Source organism: Gobio gobio, assembly GCF_949357685.1.
Source record: "Gobio gobio genome assembly, chromosome: 6".
Lineage (NCBI taxonomy): Eukaryota > Metazoa > Chordata > Actinopteri > Cypriniformes > Gobionidae > Gobio > Gobio gobio.
In genome coordinates this window covers 13,223,939-13,251,753 of record NC_137102.1, presented here as the reverse complement: position 1 = coordinate 13,251,753, position 27,815 = coordinate 13,223,939, and the positions used below count along the sequence as shown (strand labels likewise).

General features: G+C 38.3%; 1 protein-coding gene across 5 annotated transcripts; it reads right to left on the bottom strand.

The window, feature by feature from the left end:
• Positions 1 to 356: 356 nt before the first annotated feature.
• Positions 357 to 27,815, bottom strand: LOC307128165 (myosin-7-like). Of its 5 annotated transcripts, none has more exons than XM_079819823.1 (39): positions 12,549 to 12,574; positions 12,289 to 12,326; positions 11,941 to 12,152; positions 11,520 to 11,663; positions 11,280 to 11,436; positions 11,021 to 11,048; positions 10,830 to 10,935; positions 10,632 to 10,724; positions 10,173 to 10,236; positions 9,978 to 10,076; positions 9,790 to 9,893; positions 9,570 to 9,708; positions 9,362 to 9,480; positions 9,136 to 9,285; positions 8,858 to 9,028; positions 8,446 to 8,755; positions 8,253 to 8,329; positions 7,883 to 8,088; positions 7,673 to 7,796; positions 7,415 to 7,551; positions 7,064 to 7,319; positions 6,735 to 6,977; positions 6,478 to 6,654; positions 6,234 to 6,379; positions 6,060 to 6,150; positions 5,588 to 5,977; positions 5,377 to 5,503; positions 5,174 to 5,292; positions 4,902 to 5,098; positions 4,478 to 4,661; positions 4,218 to 4,383; positions 3,897 to 4,021; positions 3,434 to 3,742; positions 3,118 to 3,321; positions 2,244 to 2,540; positions 2,043 to 2,147; positions 1,846 to 1,941; positions 1,620 to 1,754; positions 357 to 1,413 (listed from the first exon to the last, which is right to left on the bottom strand). In XM_079819823.1, the coding sequence occupies exons 3-39, from the start codon at positions 12,139 to 12,141 to the stop codon at positions 1,393 to 1,395; spliced, it is 5,817 nt and encodes a 1,938-aa protein (XP_079675949.1). In that variant the 5' UTR covers positions 12,142 to 12,152; positions 12,289 to 12,326; positions 12,549 to 12,574; the 3' UTR covers positions 357 to 1,392. The 5 variants fall into 5 exon arrangements, with proteins under 5 accessions (XP_079675949.1, XP_079675950.1, XP_079675951.1 ...); XM_079819824.1 differs by having other exon boundaries at positions 12,289 to 12,323; XM_079819825.1 differs by lacking the exons at positions 357 to 1,413; positions 1,620 to 1,754; positions 1,846 to 1,941; ... (34 more) ...; positions 12,289 to 12,326; positions 12,549 to 12,574 and adding exons at positions 15,861 to 15,993; positions 16,290 to 16,424; positions 16,516 to 16,611; ... (34 more) ...; positions 27,487 to 27,546; positions 27,654 to 27,815.

The following is a 27,815-nucleotide window of genomic DNA, read 5'->3' as shown; positions in this document are numbered from 1 at the left end:
AATGGCAGCCCCAAAAAAGTGCATCCATTCATTATAAAAGTAATCCACACGGCTTCGGGGGGTTAATAAAGGCCTTCTGAAGTGAATCGATGGGTTTGTGTAAGAAAAATATCCGGATTTAAAACTTTATAAAGTAAAATAGCCTATCTAGCTTCTGGGCGGACCGCCTTCCGTATTTAACTTACGCAGAAAGTGTAAGGCCTCTAGCATTTCAAAACACTAATGCTACATCTGACGTGATCGTTGCGCAATTTATGCTTTTTCGCAAGTTTAATACGGAAGGCGGTCCGCCGGAAACTAGATATTTTACATTATAACGTGCATGGATGTTTTTCTTACAAATCTTTTTTTTTTTTATAGCTATATAACTTGTCTCCGATTGTATTCCTCTTAAAGAAGAATGTCATACACCTAGGATGCCCTGAGGGTGAGTAAATCATGGGGTTAATTTTTTAAGGGGGGGGGGGGGGGGGGTTGAACTATCCCTTTAATCAGACCAGTTAGTGACTATTAACTCAAACTCTTCGTTTTTATTATACAAATGTGTAATTAAAACTCTACAAATTTATAAAAACTAATAAATAAATAAATAAAAATATAAAGACACTAGTTCGTGGACTTGACATGGTTCTGCGTAGAGTAGCTAGATCCGATCGATCGTATGACATCAAAGTACCGCGAGAGCAATTAGAGAGCATACCGAGCCGTCAGCTCTCTAATCGTCCTCGCGGTACTTTGATTTCATCCGTCTGTGTCGGCACAGCGTCAAATGATTCGCAAAGGTATCGAAGCTTCACGAAAGCGTTCACTAGCATTATTAGCATACACCACTCCAACAACTCCTATATGCTGGACGTGACAGTGACAACCTGTTAACAAACTTGGAGATTTTAAGTCACAGTAATGTGAGGATACAATTTAAACGTCCTATTTTTGGAGCAAATTAAGGTAACTTATCCTTTCACGAACTTGTATGTCCATGTCTTGCAGCTATAATCAATTTGAATCCATGTTAACACACTGACTTGGAAACACTGTTATTTTACACTGGGTAAGCTGTGAAACAGCACTTCCAAGGATATTATTGTGTTCTGAGCAGCGGTTTTGACAGCTGAACTGTTATGGACTAATTATTTACCCCCTGAAGTATTATTAAAAATATAATGACATTTAATGACTTATTTTTCTATACAAGTAAAAAAAGTTAAATTTAATATAATTATAGATTAGTAGGTATGTTTTTCCTCACAAAGTAGTGTTAAAATATAATTTCAATGCATAATAACTCAGTCACAACACAGATATAATGCAATTCAACTTTATTCTACTATGTGACTGAAAAAAAGCTGGACTGAGTGGATAACTAATTCAACACGCAGAAGGTCCAGAGCTTTACTCTTCATCATGTCCCTTCTGTATGAAAAAGATAAGAGGAAGATATTATCATTTGTTTTAAACGATACAAGTAAAAAAAGATATTATCATTTGTTTTAAACGATACAAGTAAAAAAATATTTTAAAAGAAAACCATTTGCTTCTATACTTGTAAACTGGGTAAATTAAAACTGCATGCAACTTAATTGGTTTGAATCGGGATGGATCTCAAAGAAAGCACTGACCTTAGAACCAACATCACGACTTTTGGCACGCATTTTATTGACTTGGGACTCTGCAATGTCAGCTCTTTCTTCTGCTTCATCAAGTTCATGCTGGATTTTCCGGAACTTGCTAAGATTTGTGTTTGCTTGTTCCTCCTGTGAAGCAGGATTAGCAGTTCTGAGATTAGAGCCTGAACTGAATAGTATGATTTATCAGCAAATGTGTGATATTTAGGCCAAGACTTACAGCTTCCTCTGCAGCCCTCTTGTAAGCTTTGACCTTAAGCTGAAGCTTGTCAACCAGATCTTGCAGACGAGCCAGATTCTTGCGGTCCTCCTCAGTCTTTTAAGATAAATGATAACAACAAAATGGCATTTCATGTTTGAAAGTGTTCTATAGGTGTATTCAGTAATAAAATTTGATATTTTTTTTAGTTGTTGTACCTGGTAGGTCAGTTCTTTAATACGTCTCTCATATTTGCGAATTCCTTTCACTGCCTCGCTGCTCTTCTTTTGTTCTGATTCTACTTCATTCTCCAGCTCCCTCACCTGTTGGTGACATTCATAGTATGAATGTTTTTACAGTGTACCACTTGCAACATTCAGAAAACATTTTTGGGATTTAAGGTACAGTAGTTCACTCACCCGAGCTTCTAGTTTCTGGACTTGTTTCTTGCCTCCTTTCATAGCAATTTGTTCTGCTTCATCCAGACGGTGCTGCAGATCTTTAATGGTCTGCTCCATGTTCTTCTTCATACGCTCCAGGTGAGAACTTGTATCCTGCTCCTTCTTCAGTTCCTCAGCCATCATGGCAGCATCAGTGATGGCCTTTTTGGCTTTTTCTTCTGCATTTCTGCATTCTTGCACTGCCTCTTCCACTTCTGTTTGAAGCTGGGATGTGTCAGTCTCAAGCTTCTTCTTCTGATTCAAGAGGCTTGTATTCTGGACAAATGAGGCATTTGAATTAAATTAGAAACTGAATAACAATGGATCTGTTCAAAATGAAGAATAAGTCGGGTTGGGTATCGTTTGAACTTTAGCGATTCCGATTCTGCTTTTCAATTGTGTCTTTTGCAATTCTGTTGCAGCTAAATACCATGAACAAAAATCATCAGCTTTAAGACCCAATGCATGAATACAATATACTGTTAAAAAACGTGCTTTCTTTCTCAACTGTGTACGTTCACTTAAGACATAACCAACTGTGTTTACGAGGATATTTTGACATAATTTTATGTGTATTTTTCCGCTCAAGCACAAGAAGACTAGAAAGAGAACTCAGTTCAGTATTTATGAGAGCTGGCTTTTTGTATGTGTACTCTGGATGTGCCCAGAACAGAAAACATAGCGCTAGTGTTGAATTGAGTTTTCTTTTGCATCTCCTTGTGCTTGAATCGATAAGTGGAATAAAAATTTCATTTTACAACAAATATCCGATTCCTGACCTTGAGTACCCGATTCCAGAACTAGAATCGATTTCCCATTCCCAACCTTAAGAATAAGCATCCATGTGCTTTACCTGGGAGTGCAGTAGCTGCACTCTTTCACTGATATCCAGCAGCTCTTGCTCAGCAAGCTTACGGCCTCTCTCAGTTTGCTCAAGGGCTACTCTCAGCTCCTCCAGTTCAGCTTGCTGAAGGTTGTTGCGTCTCTCTAAAATCGCAATGTTCTCCTTGAGATCATCATTTGTTCTCAGAGAGTCATCCAGCTGAAGCTGAGCATCCTGAAAGATGAGTGCAAACTTATTAAGACAAACACTTCAACAGCTCAACCATTTCAAAAGCTTTCATTCTTTGCCTAACTGATTCACAGTATTGATTCTGAGTGTATCTTACTTTCAGATGTGCTTGGACACTCTTGAGTTGTTTTTGAGCCTCTGCTGCTTGTCGGTTTGCCTGACTGAGCTGGATCTCCATCTCATTCAGATCCCCTTCCATCTTCTTTTTTATTCTGAGGGCCTCATTCCTGCTTCGTGTTTCTGACTCCAAGGAGCTTTGCAGAGTGTCGATGGTCCTCTGCAAATTGCGTTTGCTCTGCTCCATCTCTTCATCCTTCTCAGCTAGTTTGCGCTCAATATCAGCCTTAATCTGGTTGAACTCTAGCTGAGCTCGCAGAATCTTACCCTCCTCGTGCTCCAGTGAGGCCTTTTAAACAGAAGATTGTGATCTATGACTTGGTTTGCGATATTTGATTTGAAATATGATTCATTTTAAACAATAGTAATAATGTAATTTAATCAGCTGTTGTTTTTATATGTCTTGTTCTTCATTAAAGTCAAAGCTTCTTTTGAAAACTTACCTCTGCCTCTTCCAAAGCAGACTGAATCTCACTTTTTTCTTGCTCCAGCTGTTTTCTCATTTTCTCCAGCTCATGAATGCTCTTTCCTCCTTCACCAAGTTGCTCAGTGATATCGGAAATCTCCTCTAGATGAAAAAAAACAAAAAATTAATAATTTTCTCTACAATCTCTACAATGCTATAAATTCTTCTTTCACCACCACATTCCAAACACACTATAAAGGCTTATTGTACTACGTGTACCTTTCAGTTTCTCCATTTATCTATTAAGATTCTTTACAAATAAAAAGTTATTTTAGGACATTTTGGTAAGTTTATATACCTTGGAGATTTTTATTTTCTCTCTTCATGGTCTCCAGGTGATCCAAAGATTCTTCATAGGAGTTCTTCAGCTTAAAAAGTTCAGTACTCAGACATCTGGCTTCCTTCTGAGAGCTCTCTAACTCAGCCTGTGACTCTTCGTACTTCTGCTTCCACTCAGTCAGGACCTGAAAGCATCGTTTTTAGTTTAAGTATAGGATGTACAGGTATTCAGAAAGGATTTTTGAGCTTAATCCCAAGTCAAGAACCATGTTTGGTTACCTTATCAAAGTTTCTTTGCTTCTTGTCCAAGGCTGCTGCAGCTGCATTAGACCTCTCCAGGTCCACCATAAGATCTTCAATCTCATTCTGGAGTCTGTGTTTTGTCTTTTCAAGAGAAGAACATTTTGCGTTTACTGCTTCAACAGCTTCTTCAGCCTCCTGCAAACGTTGAGCCAGTTTCTTCCTGTTTTAAAAAACGGAACAATATTGTGGAATGCAATTTTGTAAGTGCGCACTCTCGTGGATAGACATTAATTATATTTTACCTTCTGTTTGGGGAAGCTTGGCCAACAAACAGAAAAACTTTTTGTTCGTCTTACATTTTAAAAGAAACATAACACAAACAAAAAGCTTATCTGTCAGTAGAGAAGTTATTTGGAAAAGTCCAAATTTCTATGCAATTCGAAATAGAAACATATCTTACTTGGCTTCCTCCAGCTCCTCAGTCCTCTGAATGGCATCAGTTTCATACTTGGTTCTCCACTGAGCCACCTCAGAATTAGCTTTCGACATGCCGCGCTGTAGCTCTGCTTTGGCCTCCTGCTCCTCCTCATACTGCTCTCTGAGCAGATCTGAGTCATGCCGGGCTGACTGTACAGCATGGGCGAGGGCATTCTTTGCCTGGAGGACACGTTATTATTTAGCAGATTTCATTTTTGAAATATTAATCAGATAATGTTCATGCTCAGTTCACACCTTAGATTCCTCCTCCAATTGCCTTTTGAGATCTTCAATTTGCTGAGTGTAAGACATCTTGCTTCTGGTTAGCTGGGTGACAAGAGAGTCTTTCTCCTCCAGCTGTCTTGAAAGTTCACCTATATTGTGTCATCATGTATTTTATCATTGTTGGTATTCTGTCACTCATAAGTATTAAAAAGACAGTTATTTGACAGCCTTACCATTTTCAGACTGTAGCTTGGATTTTTGCATCGTGAAGTCATTGATACAACGCTGACCCTCCTCAAATTTTGTTCTGTATTCGTTCATTTGATCTTCCAAAGATCTGCAGGTCTTCTCAAGATTTGCCTTTACAAAATACATAATTTATTAAAAAAATTACCCAGCAAAGGAGACATATTAATTATTATTAATAGTTTGTATTAATAATACCTTTGTCTTAACAACATGTTCCATGTTTGAGATCACATCATCCAGCTCCAGCCTGAGTTCACTTTTCTCCTTTTCCAGTTTTTGCTTGACTCTCTGCAGATTATCTATTTGCTCTCCCAGATCAGCCACACTGTCGGCTTGTTTCTTTCTCAGTGTGGCAGCAGTGGCCTCGTGCTGCAGAGTGGCCTCTTCAAGGTCTCTGCGAAGTTTCTGAAACTCTGCCTCTCGTTTCTTATTCATCTCAATCTGAGCAGATGTAGCTCCTCCAGCCTCCTCCAGTCTCTCACTGATCTCTTCCAGCTCTCTGGCTAAATCTGCTCTCTGTTTCTCCACCTTGGCTCTGGCAGCTCTTTCTGCCTCAAGCTCTTCCTCCAGCTCCTCAATACGCGCCTAGAATTGGAAATATGTCAGGGTTGTCATTGTCTCATTTAACATTTTCCAATGCCTGTAAGCTCTATTTTTTTGTTGTTACCTGAAGTTCCTTCAGTTTTTTCTGTAGCTGGATGCAAATAGTTTGTTCATCCTCGATTTTCCCATTGAGCTGACTGATCTCAAAGTCTTTCCTATATTTGGAAGAGAGATATTTACAGTCCTTGGTCTTGAATAAACAAATTGGACTGTGAAAGAATAGGAGAATTTGCCTTACTTTTTAAGACGCTCATCTAACTGCTGTTTGTCATTCTCAAGGTCCATTAAGCTTTCCTGGGTTAACTTCAAGTCTCCTTCTAGTTTCCTCTTGGCTCTTTCTAGATCCATACGGATCTTCTTTTCTTGCTCAAGAGATCCCTCCAACTGGTTTAAATAATTAAAAGTGGTTGATTTATCAGTTGGTTGCATTGCATTTGCTTGCATCAAAAATACTAAAGGTAGATGTAAATTGTAACACTTACATCATCCACCTGCTGCTCCAGCTTTGCTTTTGCCTTAGTGAGGGTGTTGACTTTGTCCTCCTCACTTTGCAGGTCATCCAGTGTCTGCTGATGAGCTTCCTGCAAGGCCTTTTTCTCCTTGGTTAGCTTTGCGATGATGTCGTCTAAAGCTGCCATTTCCTCTGTCAGGTTCTTCACCTGTGAAAGAACATGGATCATTAAGTTCTAAGTGTTTATACAATATTTGTGTTTTGTTTTGTGTAGAAATACAACCAGACCTTGTTCTCAGTAGCATGCTTCTCTTTCTCCACTTTAGCCAGAGTCAGCTCCAGATCATCAATATCTTTCTTCAGCTCAGAACACTCATCCTCCAGCTTTCTCTTCTTAGCTGTCAGCTCGGCGTTCATCTCCTCCTCATCCTCAAGACGCTCTGTGAGCTCTTTGGCTTTTGCCTCAAGCTGGATCTTGTTTTTGATAAGCTGATCGCATCGCTCCTCTGCATCACAGAGATTGTCTTGCTCCTGTTAAATTAGGTTAAAAAAATAACTATACAGTAAAAAACACATTTACTTTTCACATTTAATAGTCACAGAATGTATTAACTGACCGCTTGGACTTGAAGCTGTAGGTCATTCTTCTCTTGGAGAAGAGACACCATTTTTTCTTCTAGTTCTTTCCTCCGTGCTTCAGATTTAGCATAAGCCTCTTTGAGCTTGGCAAATTCATCTTTCATATTTGCCATCTCTTTTTCTGCTTCTGCTGACTTGAGTAGAGGTTTGATCTTGAAGAAGAGCTTCATCCAGGGCCAATTCTTGACCCCCATGAAGGCACGGACATTCCACTGGATAACCAGTAAGGCATCCCTGTAAGGGTATTCCATTTTTATGTCAGCAAATATCACAAAAAAAGTGTTTTAAACATAATACAGTGTACAAATTGTAACATGTGGAATTCTTGCCTTCTTTCAACTATCTTCTGGAACTCAACCCTTGCAAGGAGTCCTCTGGATCTAGCTTGAATTCCACTAATGATTAGAGATAGTCTGTCATCTCTCATTTCTTCCAGCTGACCCAGTAAACCAGCCTTAAAGAACACCTAGGTAGAATTCATTTTAGAAACATGCATTTTACTCACAGAACAACATGACCACTTTCATATTTGCTCCCATTTTAAAAATGGATATAAAACCACTCTTCAGTTTAAGCTAAGCTTTTACCTTTGTGTGTCCAAATTTATATTGATTGTGATCAATATCCAGTGATCCCAACAGTTTCTCAGCTCCTTTCCTACTATCTATGAACTGACCATCAGGTATGGCTGCAGGATTTAGAATTCGGTACCTGTAAATAAGTACAGAGCATCTGTAATTATGGAAAGTGTTGTTTTGAATTTAGAGTTTAAATGTCACAGAACCAATAATAATTACCTCTGTTTGAAATCCCCATAGAGGATTCTGTTGGGGAAGCCCTTCCTGCAAATCCTAATGCCTTCTAGTACACCGTTACAGCGTAGCTGGTGCATGACCAATGGGTTCTCCATCGCACCAGGAGTCTTTGTCTCATTAGGAATGATGCAGCGCACAAAATGAGGGTGGGTTGATCTTAGGTTTGTCATTAACTTATTCAAGTTTTCCTGTAGGGAGAAATGCATGCAAAATTGAAAGCTATTCAAAGCTATTCAGAGGATTACTTTCAAGAATTATTGACATATGTCCACTGGAGACAAGCTTGATAACATTAGTATACATTATCAACAATTTTCATTGTGTAAATCATTTGAGTCTGAAATTCAATTACCCTGTGAAGCGCAGACACAGTTTGGAAGGAGGAGCCCTTCTTCTTACTTCCGCCTCCTTTACCTCCCTTACCACCCTCTTGAGTGGGTCAAAACAAGGAACAATAATTACTTATAACTAGTAGTACTCAAAACACTCATAAATGCATATGGAATTCTATTGTACATACTGTACATAACGTTTCTCATACATACCAGACTCTGATCCAGCATAATTAGCAAATAGCATTGACAGGAGCTTGAGGGTAGACTTTTGAAAGAGACCAACAACAGTCTCATTCAGTGGGTCTTTGTTCTTCACCAGCCAGTTGTTAATATTATAGTCAACTGTACCAGCATAGTGAATTAGAGAAAAATGAGACTCTGGCTTTCCTTTGATTACTCTTGGCTTCTGGAAGTTATTTGATTTCCCAAGGTGGTTGTCATAAAGCTTTGCTTTAAATGTTGCATCACTGGCTTTGGGAAACATGCATTCCTCTTCAAGGATTGACATTATGCCCATAGGCTGAATAAAGAAATTGATAGGATGGAGTTACTGACTATAGAAAATTGCTTTGTTAAATAGATAAAGCACCATTCATGTTGGAAATCTTGTAGCACTACTTACTTTCTCAATGAGATCAATGCAGGCCTGTAAGTCCATGCCAAAGTCAATGAACTCCCATTCGATTCCTTCTTTCTTGTACTCCTCTTGCTCCAGCACAAACATGTGGTGGTTGAAAAACTGTTGCAGTTTCTCATTGGTAAAGTTGATGCAGAGTTGCTCAAAGGTGTTGAACTGTAGTTTTAAATTGAAATGAAAGAAATGTAAAGTTTATGTAAGTTAGATTAGAGTAATATGCATTTTAAACATGACAGCATGAGGATCTGTCCACAAAGACTTACATCAAAGATCTCAAAGCCAGCAATGTCCAGAACTCCAATGAAGTACTGGCGAGGTTGTCTGGTGTCCAGAGACTGATTGATTCTTACAACCATCCAAAGGAACATCTTTTCATACACTGACTTGGCCAGTGCACCAATAGCATAGTACACCTGAGCACAGAGAAGCATTTGGTTTGCCATTACTTGTATAAATGGACACCCTTTAATTAATGCAAGACCAACTCACCTGCTGGACATTTTGCCCTTTGGTGACCCACTCATTTCCCACTTTCACTCTTGGATGGCATAGACCCTTGATTAAGTCAGCAGAGTTTAGGCCCATCAGATATGCAACTTTATCAGCATCTGTAAAATGAACGAGATTACCCTATTATGCATAGTAGATAGATAGTGTTGCATTTCGTTTTCTGCTTCAGGAATTATACTCTACACACCTTCAGTCCCATCAGCTTCTGCTTGCTCCTCCCTCTGCTTTTGTTTGAACTTCATATTACCATAGTGCATAATGGCTCCAGTAAGTTTATAGATGCCATTTTTCTCCTCCTGAGTGAAGCCTAGTACATCAAATGCTTCCTAAAGTTTACAGAATAATAGACGTCATTTGAGACCTTTACAGTGACAGAAAAACAAGAATATATTGCGATTCGTTCTTACGTCAGTGGAAAGTAGTTCATCTCCATCATTAATTGAGGCTACAGTTGTTTCGCCTTGGGAGATGTAAGTGTAGTCATAGGGGTTATTGGTGATAAGCAGCATCTCTGTTTCAGGAAAAAGAAAGAACTGTCAGCTTGTGACCATCCGGCACTACTGCCTTTGATAACAGAATATCTACTGCGTCTTACCCAGCAGCTCAGGTTTCCGCTGAGAGAGGATTTGGTAGAAAATGTGATAGTCCCTTTCAGCTTTAAGCTGAAAACTCACCCTTGACTTCTCCAGAAGATCTGATATATTTACAACAACAAAAACGTTAGGTCTGTGACATTCAGTGTTTTTGAATCCACACAGAGTCCAGATATAAAAATGGAATGAATTCTTACATGTCTCAATGTCAGCAGAAGCCAACTTTCCAGTGGCACCAAAATGAATTCGGATAAATTTTCCCTAAAGAATTGAAAAAAAGAGATCATATTAAGCAGTTAAGCTAAATCAGTATGGCTAATGCCTAATGTCTTTGTAAGAGGTACTTGATTAAGATAACTTCTGACATAACATAACATAACACGATTAAGACCTTTTTTGCTGATTTCTTAGTTTTGTTTTGTATAATTATATAAATGCTAAATATACTGTTACGTTTATGATGGCTCCGGATGATGCCATCTGTTAACCTTATGTTCTCTTTATATCATTTTTATTTCTCCAGAAGAGGGTGTTCTCACACTATATTTGTGATAGAGTTGTGACATGCATGCTATTGCATTAGCTGAAATGTTCATTGGCTCATTATTTACAGCTTCACTAAAAGTTCTACATAAATGTTCAATGCTGAAGCTTACAAATCTTGAGGAGTTGTCATTTCTGATGGTCTTTGCATTGCCAAAAGCTTCCAAAGCAGGGTTAGCCTGGATGATTTGATCCTCCAGAGTTCCCTTTAATGAAAAAGTAAATGTTTCTGTATGGTGTAATTGAGTTAAATGTCTTTTTTTTTTTCAGTTAATGCAGAAACAGATGACACTTATGAAAATGACATTTACCTTTTTTTCTGACCCATCTTTCTTTGCTGAGCCCCCAGCTGCAATACTTGCAAAATATTGAATGACTCTCTTTGTGTTTACAGTCTTTCCTGCTCCAGATTCTCCACTACAGTATCATAGAACAGTGATCTGATCATTAAAAATGGCATAATTAACCAAGGAATTATGTTAAAAGAAAAAAAAAGACTTACGTGATCAGAATTGACTGATTTTCCCTGTCTGAAATGGAGACGAATTCATCAGTTATTTCTTAATTGACACGGCTTCTATATTACAGATCTTTGAAAAGATCCAGGTATTTGTGCAAAATTCGAAAAGCAGTCATTCACAAAGGTTCCTCACATTTTGCATGTTTGTTGACATTTTTTTCCCAATTTGATAACGCTTTCAGCTAGAATATGAGTACTCTCAGATCTGCAGAGAAGAACAGATTTGTGTCTTTGTCCATACCTGTTAGCATGTATTGATAGGCGTTATCAGAGATGGAAAAGATGTGGGGAGGAGCTTCACTCCTCTTCTTCCCTCTATAGGCTATAACCACCTCCTGATTGTACACTGGCAGCCACTTGTAAGGGTTGACAGTGACACAGAACAGCCCTGAGTAGGTCTGTGGGAAAGGACGAATAAAGTTCAGTAATTGAAGCTAATTAGGTTGTATTTTCGAGTGACATTGAACTGGTCTGCTCTTACATAGATCATCCATGCTGCATAGCGCTCTTTGAGGTTAAACAGCACGGCAGGCTCATGGAGAAAGGTGAACATTGCCATGTCTTCAATTTTATCAAACTTTGGTGGGTTCTGGGGATGAATGTCAGCTTCCTTTACAGTGACAGTCTGTTAGAAGCAGAAAAAAATTTAAGCATTAGAGTAATACTCTTGTGTAAATTGGCATCAAATTGGTGTTTTGTCCAGATCGTATTATAGCATTGTTCCAAAGGCAAATCATACTGAAGCTAACATTTAAATAATGAAGACCTCACTAATGCTCAGTGCTTTCTAATTAACAGTGCTCATAATGTATCAGCGACCACATTGAAACAGCTCTGTCATTGAAAGTGTCCTCCTTTTAAAATAGCATTTTCTCCAAATGCTCTTTTTAAGTTGAGCCTACCTTGTTTTTCTCAGTCTGCACAGTGACTTTGTCACCTTCACGGCTGATAATTGAAGCTTTCACATATTCTTCATCTGGATCAGGTACAAAACACTCCTTTTTCATATCAAAGGGACGAGTTTGTGCTTCCAGACGCTCTCGATCTGACTTTCGCAGGTAGGAAGCCGCTGCTCCAAACTGTGCCATGTGAGCGTCCCCCATGATTGCCTCGTCTAGAGATAAAAATTGGCAATATCAGACATGTTATGATCAACATTGCTTCACAGTTTTGTAAAATACATGATCATAAAACCAGCTTTGACATATGAATATAAAAATATTCCCATAGAAAATAAGCATGACTCTTACCTGATGTGCACCAGGTGCGGCGGCTGAAGAAGAACCTGCTAATGTAAATATAATTTTATTGTTAATCCTTAAGACTCAGATATGTGAGTTAATACTTTTTAATCTTTGTCACTTCACTAAAAAACCCAATACTTAAAAGATGTAATCAGAAGAAAGCTGCTTAATAAGAAGTAAAACGGATTTATCATGAATTAAGTTGTAGAATAAATTTGTATTCTCTAATATTAAATGTAACTCTGCAGTTTTGGCTCAAATCTTACCCTCAGATAAAACGTCTGACTTGTCTGGACACCAACCATGAGAACTCTTTATAAAGGAACCCACCCTCCCAAATTTGGGGATGGCATCCTACAAGGCAGGAATGCCATTGCGTCTGAGCACTATTAGGGTGCAACAAGGGTAGTTATGGGTATTAGGGAGAAGCAAGAACCTGCTAGTTAAGTTTAGTCTTATCTTTGTTAAGATTTGTTAGTGCTCCATATTAGGCTCTCGTTGATGGCAGAGCGCTAATTTAGTTTAGAGAGTTAAGTGGTTTGCACTTAAATTAAATGTGAATGATTAAAACCAGGCAAAATTCTTAGTGTACGCTGAGGCGAATATTACTCTAAAACTTAGGACAAAGAAGCAAGATAGTTATGGAAAATTCTATTCTTGTGGTAAGCCATCACTGCATTACTTTAGCGCCTCATGAGGGTTTAACAAGCAACAAAGGGATTCAAATTCTGGATATCTTAACAAACTTTAGATGGAATTCTATATTTGTCATCCAGCATTGTTTAGAATACTCAAGAGAAGGTATCAAATTTCTGTAAAGTGATATGTTTGAACTGCATGGCATATGGGCTTTCAATTACCCAGAGAGCTTATGGGGGGTTAATATGCGACATTGTGTTTTTGTCATCATAGCTCAGTCTTTGCACAGACGCAAACTACAATATCAGATGCCCTCTGAGTCTGCATCTATATTAAGCATCTTAGTCTGCGGGATTTACCAGGCGACAAGTGTCCAACAGCACACACAGTGGTCTGTCACAGGTGTCATACCTCAGATTCAGTAAAATTCGATAATGATAATACAATAAAAATGTAAAGAAGAGAGAACTAGTGCTGTCCCCTGGGTGGGGAACAATGTTGGTGATTCCCGTGCCATACTTCATTATCATCTACCAGCCAGCAAGTGTCTTCCCCCACAACCCATGTTGTTGACAACCCATTGTTTCTTTGAGGACAAAGATAACCCTGTGAAATTCCTGCAGAGTGGATCTCACTGATTGAGGAGTGAACCCACATCATCCTGTGACCCTCTGGACCTCACTTTATGTCTCTGCTTGGGATCAACTATAGTCCGTCACCTGGCCATTATAGGTGTTTTTCCTCATAAATAAAACCAAGTGACAGGTATACGCAGAGACCCATAAATATTTTATGGTATACTGAAATTCTTGCAATTGTATAGAGTCCTGTACTCATATTAAATCTTTTTTTGAGGGTTCACATGTTGGTGTTTCCATGTCGGTGTCCTTGGAATTTTTTGCAACTGTGAGTGATGATAGGGACACTAATCCATTGGTCTCATGGGTAGACATTCTCTTCATATATTACAAATATATGCAGACAGAAACATTAAAGGTAAGTACAAAAATACATAAACAATAATGTTTTTTTACTTGACAATAAGCACAATTTTGGAAAATAATTCCTGGTTTGTTATGTTTCCTACAGATGTTTGTCCATTTTTAGAATGTTTGAATACAATTTTTTGGGATTTGATACATACAACTGGCAGACATAGCTGAAAGGTGAGTATCCTTGACAATTACCACACTGGAAGGGTCAACAGATAAACAAGGAGTTAAGTGCCTATGACAAGTGATAAGACTGTTCTATTCTGACACCCAGCCACAACTTTTAAACGATGACTGGCGTCAAAGTGGAAAAGGAAGTGAGAAATGCCAAGCCATTGCTAAAGTCTCAGTAAAGATAACGATGACCTTTTTAGTCAGAGCAGCACTTAACATTAAGAACGTCACTCTGACGCTTCAACATGCATTTTTTCTGGTCTGGTCATAAAATTAGATCACTGCTATTCATGAATGTGTACCTATCACAGCTGGCTGCTTAATTACACTTGTTATGGGATTTCACCCATATCCCTAAACTGTACTGATGCCAATTTTATAGTTTAATGTTACATAATTGACTATGTTATCATCAAGATTTATAAATACATATGTGTATTTAAAATGTTGCACATTTTACATTCATATCTCTAATGATTTGTGCAGGTGTGACTACTACAACCGTTATAGAGCCAAAGATCCTCATTTGTTTGCTGCTCTCTCACCTCTCTCAGTGGTGTGTGTCTCACCTACTCACTGAGGTCTGTGAGAAACCTGCTCTGAGGTGAGTTTCAGCTGGACAGCATTTAAAGCTAGGACCCATTGGAACACAAAATAGATGACTAATTATTTAAACATGACTGTGGATTTATTAATGAACTGCAACTAATAGAAGTTATAAGTGTAAAGAAGTATAATTTTTCATAATCTATGTTGTGTTCTTGTTTTACAACATAACCTCCCTTGTAAGTTCCTACGGGATTTGTCTGTGTACATTTTTGTAATCTCTCTACATGAAACACATCTAAGTATAAAGATGGGTCTGGCACATTGAAGTATCAGTGCAGCTGTCTGAGGTTATTGACATGTTGGGAAGTGCTTCAGAGTAGCTCATTGAGCATGAGCCTTTATCCTTTTTATCCAATCTATTTCAAGAACCAAAGGCTTTGTTATGGCCTTTTCCATTTTAGACACCAGCACTTCTCTTTCTGATGCTTAAAACTTGATTCCTCCTTCTCTGTAATTTAGCATGTGGAGTGAAGTTCTGCTCAGTACAGTCCATGCTGCTCATTGGTTACCTTGAATTATTTAAAATAATTGTTTAGCTCTCGTTCAGGCAGTTTGAAAAACACATTGAAACTCAGTTGTGATTTATTATTTACACTCCCAAGTTAGATTCCACTTGCCTCAGGACAGCATTAGAGCGCAGAGTTCTGTATGTTTGAGGCACAGCTAAAAACTACAAAAGAGCCTGAAAAGCTATTATAGACACTGAGGGATCCCTGTGTATCTTTTGAGAAACAATCTCAGGGGATACAAATGTTTATTCGCCTTTTTGTAAAATTCTTGTCCAAATTAATAATATGATAAATAGATGTAGAAGTTAATTTATATGAATTTACACTAAATGCTCTTCTGAGAATTACATTTTAGAGTCATTCCCCTGGTTTCACAGACCAGGCTTAAACTAGTCCCAGACTAAAATGCATGTTTGAGCTTTTTTAACTGAAAACATCTTGACTTATAGTTTTATCTCAAGATGCACACCAGTGGTGTTTTTTTCTAAGGCACATTTATAAAAGCTACCTAAATGCCCTATTGAACTAAGGTCTAATCATGGCTTAATCTAAGCCCTGTGTGTGTGTGAAACCAGGCCATTATACAATGTGATATAACTTGGACCAAATAAAAACAGCACAGTAGTAGTCTCCATAAACATACAAGACAACAGAGTAGATGCAGAGTGACTTTATTTAATGTAAGGGAGGAAATAGTGAACAGTGTACGGTAGTGTACACAGAGAAAGGCAAGCAAATAAAGGTGATTTCAGATGATTTCCAGGGCTTCACTCTCCATCAAATACTTTCTGTGAGAGAACAATGTTGATGAGGGAAAAGGTAGACTTCATTAGTTATTAAGGAAAAATGTTGTAAAATGTTAACAGTCGAAAACATTGATGACTTAACCTTTACTCAAAGATTATGTCCAATCTGATGCTCTCTAATGAGATTGTCCCTACCTGTAATAAACACCTACCACTGGCTAGCAAGTGACAAATTGGCTATTAAAAGAGTGGGATTTGTTCCATCCAAACTGAAGTCATGCAATTTCATGAACTCTTTAACATTTCAATTAATGATCATTTGATTGTGTCCACTGTACCTTTGGCCCCACATCACGACTTTTAGCACGCAGTTTGTTCACTTGAGATTCAGCAATATCAGCCCTTTCATCTGCCTCATCTAGTTCATGCTGCAGCTTACGGAATTTGCCGAGGTGAGTGTTTGCCTGTTCTTCCTATTACAGGATGCAAACATGACACACAAGACATCAGTATACTTTAGACAACACCATCCACAGTGACTAGTACTATTTCAAGAACACTTACAGCTTCCTCTGCAGCTCTTTTGTAAGCTTTGACTTTTAGTTGCAGCTTGTCGACCAAATCCTGAAGACGGGCTATGTTTTTACGGTCCTCTTCAGTCTAGAGTCATACAACTAAAGATTAATTCTGTGTAGACGATTTATTCACATTATTATCAAAACTTATTCAGTTGCCCATGTAATCTAAATCTTTTAATCCCACCTGATATGTCAGCTCCTTCATGCGGCGTTCATATTTACGGATTCCCTTAACAGATTCACTGCTTCTCTTCTGTTCAGCTTCAATTTCACCTTCAAGCTCTCTTACCTAGGAGTGATGCAGTAGATGTACATTAGCCATTGCTTTATTGATGTCTTCTTAAATGAGCAAGAGCCCCAAGAAAAGCAGAGGACTGTAATTACTCACCCGAGCTTCTAGTTTCTGGACTTGTTTCTTGCCTCCTTTCATAGCAATTTGTTCTGCTTCATCCAGACGGTGCTGCAGATCTTTAATGGTCTGCTCCATGTTCTTCTTCATACGCTCCAGATGAGAACTTGTATCCTGCTCCTTCTTCAGTTCCTCAGCCATCATGGCAGCATCAGTGATGGCTTTCTTGGCTTTTTCTTCTGCATTCCTGCATTCTTGCACTGCCTCTTCCACCTCACCCTGAAGCTGGGATGCGTCAGCCTCCAGCTTTTTCTTCTGATTCAAGAGACTGGTGTTCTGTATGAGAAGGTTTCTGTTACAAATGGAACCTTTCAATAATAATACAAAAAGACTCTTGATGGTTTACCTGAGAATGCAAAAGCTGTACTCTCTCAGTGACATCGAGCAGCTCTTGCTCAGAAAGTTTGCGTCCTCGTTCTGTTTGTTCCAGAACAGCCCTAAGCTCCTCCAGTTCGGCCTGAAGCAAGGAATTGCGTCTCTCTACAAGTGCAATGTTCTCCTTAAAATCATCATTGGCTCGAAGAGAGTCATCAAGCTGAAGCTGGGAGTCCTATAAAAATTTTCCATTAAGGAAAGCCAGGGTTACTTTTGTAGACACAGAAAGTGAATTATGAAATGGTAACACATTTTTACCTTCAGATGGGCCTGGACAGACTTGAGTTGTTTTTGAGCCTCAGCTGCCTGTCTGTTAGCCTGGCTCAGCTGGATCTCCATTTCATTTAGATCTCCTTCCATCTTCTTCTTTATCCTGAGAGCCTCATTCCTGCTACGAGTTTCCGACTCCAAAGCACTTTGCAAGGTGTCTATGGTCCTCTGTTGGTTTCTCTTTGACTGCTCCATTTCCTCATCTTTCTCAGTCATCTTGCGCTCAATGTCAGCTTTTATTTGGTTAAATTCTAGCTGGGCCCTCAGGATTTTACCCTCCTCGTGCTCCAGAGAACCCTGTAAAAACAGAATGAGCTTACTCATATAATCATTGAACTTCTTTTCATTTTTTTTTTTGTGGCCACCCTCCTACCTCAGCCTCTTCCAGAGCAGCTTGTATCTCTGCTTTTTCTTGTTCCAGCTGCTTACGGATCTTCTCCAACTCATGGATTGTCTTCCCGCTCTCGCCAAGCTGTTCAGTCAGATCAGAGATCTCCTCTAAAGAAAAAATGTAATTACCATTTGGATAGCCCATAAAGACTTAAATACAAAAACAAATAGATACTTGTAATTTTGTGCAAACATGTACAAAGTAGCAGATTTTTTTATAGCAAGAACCTTGCAGAATCTTATTCTCTCTCTTCAAGGTCTCCAGGTGATCCAAAGATTCCTCATAGGAGTTTTTCAGCTTGAACAGTTCTGTGCTCAAAGACCTTGCATCCTTCTGAGAGCTCTCCAGTTCACACTGTGACTCCTCATACTTCTGTTTCCATTCTGATAAGACCTGAAAGAAAAAAAAGAAGTCAAAATACATTTTGACAATGAATGTTGATCTAATAATAATTTGATAAAATTAATTGAATGCATTTTTTTTTTTACATTGATAAGTTGGAATGTAGGTGGCAGGTGGCAAATGGTGGATTTAAAATAGAACATTTGCAATCTAAAATGTTTTATTTGCTTAACATTTTTTGGTCATGCAAGTCCCATACTTCCATTGGTTTTATTTCATAATTTGGGTGATGATACTATTAATCTAAAGAGTTGAAAATAGTTATAATAAAGAATGAGTACACTGTAAACCCGAATAAGTTGGCAATCCGTTGCATCGAGATTTTTAAGTTAAGAAATTCAAAGTTTAAGTAAGCAGAACTGGCAGATTTATTTTGTACTCATACATTTTAATTACTCTTAACTTGAAATATTTGAGTAAGCTAACAAGCTATCATGTAATCTCAACTCAATATTTTTAGTAGTGGAAACTTGGGTAGCTTTTACTAGCTAATTCAATAAATGCTAACTTGCTAATTGGTAAAACAATGCTTTGATAGCATTAACATAGCATAACAATTGCTGAATGAGTATGGCAATATAGAACATTTAACATATATCTGTTCTCAAACCAAGCTCATGCAAAACCCAACATAACAGAAACTATATCACAGCAAAATATTAAACACTACTATATCTCCCACTTAACATTAATCATGCACAAAAAAACAACAACATTATATTACACTTAATTTTAGCATTTACTCTCCCTTTCGAGTGTCATAGCAAAGCATGCTGGGATATAAAAAAATCTAAACCCAGTTTCAGTTCAATTTAAGCTAGTTTAGTCTCTCGTTTAAATACTACCTTATCAAAGTTTCTTTGTTTCTTGTCTAAAGCTGCAGCAGCAGTGTTGGATCTCTCCACATCCACCATCAAATCTTCGATTTCATTCTGGAGTCTGTGTTTAGTCTTTTCAAGGGAAGAGCATTTAGCATTTACTGCCTCCACAGCCTCCTCAGCTTCCTGCAAACGCTGTGCCAGTTTTTTCCTACATGGAAGTAATTAAAAGAAGTCTTTTGATAAGCGGAACTCCAAAAAGTTCACAAAAACCTGGCAGAACAGATCAAATTTGCTGAGCCTTAACTTGTTTTTAGAGATCAATGCAAGAAACAGAAGCAGGATGGATCCTTTTGAATGGTTCCCAATATCCTGCACATTCATGTCCTTAAAGTTATAAAGGTTTCATATCTTACTTGGCTTCCTCCAGCTCCTCAGTCCTCTGAATGGCATCAGTTTCATACTTGGTTCTCCACTGAGCCACCTCAGAATTAGCTTTAGACATGCTTCTCTGTAGCTCTGCTTTGGCCTCCTGCTCCTCCTCATACTGCTCTCTGAGCAGATCTGAGTCATGCCGGGCTGACTGTACAGCATGGGCGAGGGCATTCTTTGCCTAGAAAAAGATCACTTTGTTATAAAATATTATAAATTACTTGAAGAATAAGCAGTAGTAGAGATATAGGAGAAGTGGACAAGTGTATGTTACCTTCATTTCTTCATCTAACTGCCTTTTCAGGTCCTCCAGTTGTTGACTAAAGGAGTTCTTGCCCCTTGTCAGCTGAGAGATTAATGATTCCTTTTCTTCTAATTGTCTTGAAAATTCATCTAATGTTTTGAAAGAAACAGACAAATAAACTGTTGTTGTCTTATAAAAGAGTCACCATTTTATAGATAAAACAAGATTGCTGATTTACCATTTTCTGCCTGAAGCTTTGCCTTCTGGGTTGTAAAGTCATTGAGGGCCCTTTGAGTTTCTTCATACTTGCTGCGGAATTCATTCAATTGATCTTCCAGAGTCCTGTTCATTTTCTCCATATTAGTCTATTTGGGTAAATATTGCATTAGTATAGGCATTCTCCAGAAGTAAAAACAAAACACAAACAAACAGACAATTAAAGATTTTTATTCTAATATCAAATTTTATGGCTGAAAAGAATTGAAAAGTCAGCCAATTCACCTTCGACTTTACAATATGCTCCACGCTGGAGGCCACATCATCCAGCTCCAGCTTGAGTTCACTTTTCTCCTTTTCCAGTTTTTGCTTGACTCTCTGCAAATTGTCGATCTGCTCTCCAAGTTCAGCCACACTGTCGGCTTGTTTCTTTCTCAGTGTGGCAGCAGTGGCCTCGTGCTGCAGAGTGGCCTCTTCAAGGTCTCTGCGAAGTTTCTGAAACTCTGCCTCTCGTTTCTTATTCATCTCAATCTGAGCAGATGTAGCTCCTCCAGCCTCCTCCAGTCTCTCACTGATCTCTTCCAGCTCTCTGGCTAAATCTGCTCTCTGTTTCTCCACCTTGGCTCTGGCAGCTCTTTCTGCCTCAAGCTCTTCCTCCAGCTCCTCAACTCGAGCCTAGCATAAAGAGAAGTTAAGTATATCACTTCAAAATGGACATTACAATGATCAACAGAACAGATCAATAAGTATGGTATTATAAGTACCTGCAGCTCCTTGAGTTTCTTTTGTAGTTGGATAATTATGTTTTGTTCATCATCAATTTTACTGTTGAGCTGACTGATTTCAAAGTCTTTTCTGAAAATAAAATGATGGACTTTATTTCATTATGACGTTCAAACATTCAAAACAACAATAATAAACTAATAAAGTAGTTTGTCTTACTTCTTCAGTCGTTCTTCCAGTTGCTGCTTGTCATTCTCCAGGTCCATTAAGCATTCCTGGGTTAACTTCAAGTCTCCTTCAAGTTTCCTCTTAGCTCTTTCTAGATCCATTCGGATTTTCTTTTCTTGCTCTAGAGATCCTTCAAGCTAACAGATTTAACAAAATAAATTTTTAATGTGCTGCAACAAAATATACATGTTATCTACACATCACGTAAAAGGAACTTAGCTTACTTACATCATCCACCTGCTGCTCCAGCTTTACTTTTGCCTTAGTGAGGGTGTTGACTTTGTCCTCCTCACTTTGCAGGTCATCCAGTGTCTGCTGATGAGCTTCCATCAGGGCTTTTTTCTCTTTTGTCAGCTTGGCAATGATATCATCTAAAGCTGCCATTTCTTCAGTCAGGTTCTTCACCTGTGTGTATAAAGCTAATATTAAGTAAACACTTTTTTTGAGAGATGGACATTTCCTTTTCACAGTTAATTACAGTTTGTATGAAACCTTGTTCTCAGTAGCATGCTTCTCTTTCTCCACTTTAGCCAGAGTCAGCTCCAGATCATCAATATCTTTCTTCAGCTCAGTGCACTCATCCTCCAGCTTTCTCTTCTTAGCTGTCAGCTCGGCGTTCATCTCCTCCTCATCCTCAAGACGCTCTGTGAGCTCTTTACTTTTAGCCTCCAACTGAATCTTATTTTTGATCAGACCTTCACATCTCTCTTCAGCATCACAGAGATTATCTTGTTCCTGTTTGCATTGAAAAGATTAATGCATAAAATTACATACTGTTTATTCCAATCTTTTATTTATGAAATTTTACAAACTTACCGCCTGCACTTGAAGTTGAAGGTCATTCTTTTCTTGAAGAAGAGTCACCATTTTTTCCTCAAGTTCTTTTTTACGAGCTTCAGACTTTGCATAAGCTTCCTTGAGCTTCAAGAACTCCTCTTTCATGTTGGCCATTTCCTTCTCTGCTTCAGCAGATCTCAGTAATGGTTTAATTTTAAAGAAGAGTTTCATCCATGGCCAATTCTTGACACTCATGAATGCACGTACATTCCACTGAATCACAAGCAAGGCATCCCTTTTTTTTTGCATTAAAAAAAATACAATCAAACACCATTTAAAATTTGACAGCACATATAAACACATCGCTAGTTTAAGTATAAAATAATGTATGAAATAAGCATTACCTGCGTTCTACCATCTTTAGGTACTCAGCCCTTGAGAGAAGACCACGAGACTTTGCTTGAATTCCAGTGATTATTTTTGATAGACGCTCATCTCTCATCTCCTCCAGTTGGCCAAGAAGACCAGCCTTAAAAAATACCTGACGTAATAGCGGACATTAAGTTATCACAATCTTTTCCTTTCACAGCATTTTAATTATTTTCTAGTAGGTGGTGTTACGTGACTTACCTTAGTGTGTCCAAACCTGTACTGCTGGTGGTCGATCTCCAGAGAACCCAACAGTTTCTCTGCTCCTTTCTTGCTGTCTATGAACTGTCCCTCAGGGATAGCTGAAGGGTTTAAGATGCGATATCTGTAGAATCAAAGAAGGAAGTATTTAAACAAGCAAGTATTGCAGTTAATCCCAGTAATATTTTTCCTTCTCTTAACTCATGGTACCTCTGTTTAAAGTCTCCATAGAGGATTCTGTTGGGGAAGCCCTTCCTGCAGATCCTAATGCCTTCTAGTACACCATTACAGCGCAGTTGGTGCATGACCAAAGGGTTCTCCATTGAACCAGGAGTCTTTGTCTCATTGGGGATGATGCACCGTACAAAGTGGGGATGTGTTGATCTCAAGTTTGTCATTAACTTGTTAAGATTCTCCTGTAAGGATTCACTTGTTAGCAAATTTGACTAGGGTAGAATAAATAGTTCTTAGGTATTGACAGGCATTGACATACCCGGTGAAGTGCAGACACTGTCTGGAATGATGACCCTTTCTTCTTCTTTTCTTTTTTTCCACTGTCAGCTGGGCAAAATACAATTCAAAAGTTTGAGTTTTTGTAATTTGTGAGTTACTTGTAAATGTTTAATGATAGAGCTAAATTACCATGACATTTCCTGGATGCAGTGTGGACACTATTGACTTTTAGCTTGATTTTCACCCATCATATGACCTCACAATACTTAAAGTATGGTACTTCAAACTGATAGTGTCAATTCTTGAAAAGACATTACAAGCTCACCTGCATCTGCACTTGCATAGTTGGCAAACAATATAGACAACAACTTCAGTGAGGATTTCTGGTACAATCCAACCACGGTTTCATTGAGGGGGTCCTTATTCTTTACCAGCCAGTTGTTGATGTTGTAATCCACTGTACCAGCATAGTGAACCAGGGCGAAGTGAGCCTCTGGCTTGCCCTTCACAAGCCTTGGTTTCTGGAAGTTATTTGATTTCCCAAGGTGGTTGTCATAAAGCTTTGCTTTAAAGGTTGTATCACTGGCTTTGGGAAACATGCATTCCTCTTCAAGGATCGACATGATACCCATAGGCTGAAGGAATCAGTAATATGGAGAAATGGTGAAATCAAAGAAACACATATATTCTTGCTGTAATTAAAACTTGTTGTAGTAATAATTGGTGACTCACTTTCTCAATGAGATCAATGCAGGCCTGTAAGTCCATGCCGAAGTCAATGAACTCCCATTCGATCCCTTCTTTCTTGTACTCCTCTTGTTCCAGCACAAACATGTGGTGGTTGAAAAACTGTTGCAGTTTCTCATTGGTAAAGTTGATGCAGAGTTGCTCAAAGGTGTTGAACTGTACATGAATTTGTAATAGCAAAATGGCAGTAACAGTTTTATGTACAAAAAATAAAGAAATTTGAAATGCTGAGGTAGAACCTCAGGTGTGTTAAGATAAGCATTCAGTACTCACATCAAAGATCTCAAAGCCAGCAATATCCAGCACTCCAATGAAGTACTGGCGTGGCTGCCTTGTCTCCAGAGACTGGTTGATTCTCACCACCATCCAGAGGAACATTTTCTCATACACTGATTTTGATAAGGCACCAATAGCAGAGTACACCTGAAATAACCAGCGCATAAAAGTTTTGTTTGTTTAATTTTTTCGTTCCCTTATTGTTGTGAGCTTGGATTAAGACGACTTACTTGCTGGACACTTTGTCCCTTAGTGACCCACTCATTTCCAACTTTGACCCTTGGATGGCAAAGACCCTTAATAAGGTCAGCAGAATTTAGACCCATTAGATAGGCTGCTTTGTCAGCATCTGGAAATCAAGATTCCTTACATAAAGCATGACTGGAAGAAAGAAATTAATTTGCTGCAGTTTTGATGTCAGCTTTCATTCCTTACCTTCAGTTCCATCAGATTCTGCTTGTTCCTCTCGCTGCTTTAGCTTGAACTTCATGTTTCCGAAGTGCATAATGGCTCCAGTCAGCTTGTACACAGAGTTCTTTTCTTCTTGTGTAAAGCCCAATACATCAAAGGCACTCTGTGAAAGTAGAATGCATGTTAATGCGAGTATGTTAGTGCCTTAAGACATGAATGTTATGTGGCCAAAGATCATTATGGTTTTTAGCCAGCTTTGGTAAGACTTTATTTTAGGGTTCATTTCTCACTATTAACTGGTTACTTATTAGCATGCATATTACTAGGATATTGGCTGTCTATATACTTATAAAGCACATATTAATGCCTTATTCTGCATCCCTTAATCCTACCCAATACCTAAACTTAAACGCTACTAAAACTACCTTACTAACTATTAATAAGCAGTAAATTAGGAGTTTATTGAGGCAAAAGTCGTAGTTAAAAGTGAATATGTGTTCCCCGTACTAAAGTGTTACCCCAGCTTTAATGACAAGAAACTTACATCGGTGGCCATTAATTCCTCAGCGTCATCAATGGAAGCGACTGTTGTCTCTCCCTGAGAGATGAATGAGTAGTCATATGGGTTTGCTGTCACTAGCATGATCTCTGTTTAAAAAGTTTCGATAGAAGAGAGAGAGTACAAGATTACATTCAACTCTATCTAGATTTTGTATTAATTGAGTCTCTGAAGTTACTTTATTTGTTCACCAAGGAGCTCAGGTTTTTTGTTGGATAAGATTTGATAGAAGATGTGATAGTCTCTCTCAGCCTTTAACTGAAAGACCACACGAGACTTCTCCAGGAGATCTAGACAAATAGGAAGAACATAGTTTTATAATGTACAAGTAGTCCACTATAATTTGTAATTAGCATTTGAACGTGGATTGTTTTGACAACATTGGAAAATTGGAAATCCATTTTTAGTTCATCGTTGTCATGTAAACGTACACTAGAATTAAATGAAATGCAAAATGAATGAAAAGTTTGCTAAAAGAGAGCAATGACATACATGTTTCAATGTCAGCAGATGCCAGTTTTCCCCTTGTATCGAAGTGAATTCGAATAAACTTTCCCTAAAGAAAAATATGTTGAACAGCCTCCTTACACCATGTTGCATAAAATTGATTATGCTCTGCAATTTTGATTTAGTACACGTTCACTTACAAATCTTGAGGAGTTGTCATTTCTGATGGTCTTAGCATTACCAAAGGCCTCCAATGCAGGGTTGGCCTGGATAATTTGATCCTCCAGGGTTCCCTAGATAAGGAGATCAAAAACATATTTAAAACATTAGGCATCGAAAGCTTTGTCAGCACATCTATATTTGTCCCTTTCTTTAAAAAGCACCTTGTTCTGAGCAACCACATCCTTTTTCGCTCCACTTGCTGCAATGCTGGCGAAGTACTGAATGACTCTTTTAGTATTCACAGTTTTCCCAGCACCAGACTCTCCACTAGGGTTATAAATAAACACTATTATCATGAGAAATGGATGATATGGCCACAATTTTCAAAACAAGTGTTCTTCAACAAATTCGTCAATGACATCAAAATGTAATCAAAAAGCTGGAATAGAATGTGCAAGTTAGATATATTACTTATATAATAGTTTTAGAGTCTACTTGAATTGTATGGACGAGCAGAATGGATGTTCTACAAGATTTTTTTTGTGGAAGAAGAAAAGTCATGACTTCACTGACGTGTAAATGATGCATTTAATGCAAATGACCCATATGAAATACAGAAGACTTCTCCTTACTCTGACAAAGCCAATAGAGTGACTTTACATGCAGTGTGCTTTGTCACTTACGTGATAAGAATAGACTGGTTTTCTCGGTCTGTTCAAGGACAGAATAACAGAAATGTTTGGTTTTATTTATTGGTGCTGATTTCATGGTGTAAATTTGATTATTTTTTTGTTGTTGGTTATTTTTTTGAGTATTACCTGACAGCATGTACTGATAGGCATTATCAGAGATGGAATAGATGTGAGGAGGAGCTTCAGCCCTTTTCTTCCCTCTATAGGCGTTAACCACCTCCTGGTTGTACACTGGCAGCCACTTGTAAGGGTTGACAGTGACACAGAACAGCCCTGAGTAGGTCTGTAGAACAGAAGTGTTAGTAGAGTTTTTAAATAAAAGTATAAATGTTTGGTTTCAGAGAAGCAGCTGAGACTCCTGTATACTCACATAGATCATCCATGCTGCATAGCGCTCTTTGAGGTTAAACAGCACAGCAGGCTCATGGAGAAAGGTCAGCATTGCCATGTCTTCAATTTTATCAAATTTGGGGGGATTCTGTTGCATAATGTCACTCTCTTTGACAGTGACAGTCTGTACAAATAAAGGATCAAGTTTAGAGCAGAGTTTTCCAACCAAAAACCCCAAGGGAACTGTAGGAGGACAGGGAGATTGTCCTGGAAATCAATTCCAAATAAAATGAATAAAAAAAAATATATTTTTTAAAACACAAGTGTGAACGTATTAAAATTAAAACAGGCTAACATCAAGGCGTGTCAAAAAAATCTGGTTTAGACTTAGTTGTACAATGTTCGGCATAAATTATTTAAGTATACAGTTGTTTATCTGTTTAGTGCATTGTTCTTTATGTAGCCTATTTTGAGACATTTGAGAAATGAAGCCTCCTTAAAAAAAAATCAAGCATATGCTAAATGTTTTATAATGTATGTGTGTGTAAAATTAGTTCATACCAGTAATGATTTTTGATCATACTAAAAAATACGAAAATGATGAAGGGGCTGATCAAATATTCACAGAAACTGTGGTGTTTCATAAAATATTTTTTTGCACTGACCTTCCCTCCCTGTGTCTCCACAGTGACTTTGCCATCCTCTCGACTGGTAATGCTGGCTTTAACAAACTCCTCCACTGAATCCGGCACAAAACATTCCTTCTTCAAGTCGAATAGTTTTGTTTGCGCCTCTAGACGCTCCCTGTCTGACTTCCGCAGGTAAGAGGCTGCGGCCCCAAAAACTGCCATTTCAGCATCACCCATAGTTAACCTTAAATTATAATAAAAGAAGGAATTGTGAACCAGAAAGAAGAACTAGAATCCAGTGATTGTCCAGTGCTTTCATCCGCAACATAAATGTACCTATTAGGTTAATGACAGACAGCAGATGCAGATGGAGGCTCCAGGTGTTTGCGATTCCTCCTAAAATACAGAGAAAAATGCACTCATAAAGTGTATATATACCAATAAATATAACACAAAAACATTACAGCAATAGCAAATACACACAGTCCTAGGAAAGAACGTACACACAGGGACCGATGAACAGTATGCCGGGATTCAGCACAATCGCAGAGATGGGATATATAACCTCGATTGCCCTAACCCTATAAGGCCAAGGACATCTGACCTATGAGCCCCCCTCCTGGTGTACGCATATCAAACACACTAAAATAAGCCAATCTTTTGGT

Bases quoted from the DNA above. Each gene is read 5' to 3' on its own strand.
- LOC307128165 (XM_079819823.1), bottom strand. From the start codon at position 12,141: ATGGGGGACGCTCACATGGCACAGTTTGGAGCAGCGGCTTCCTACCTG. The intron at 8,330-8,445 runs GTATGTATGAGA...GACCCACTCAAG, and splicing joins TTATGCTGGATCAGAGTCTG to AGGGTGGTAAGGGAGGTAAA. The intron at 2,148-2,243 runs GTGAGTGAACTA...TGTCACCAACAG, and splicing joins TCCAGAAACTAGAAGCTCGG to GTGAGGGAGCTGGAGAATGA.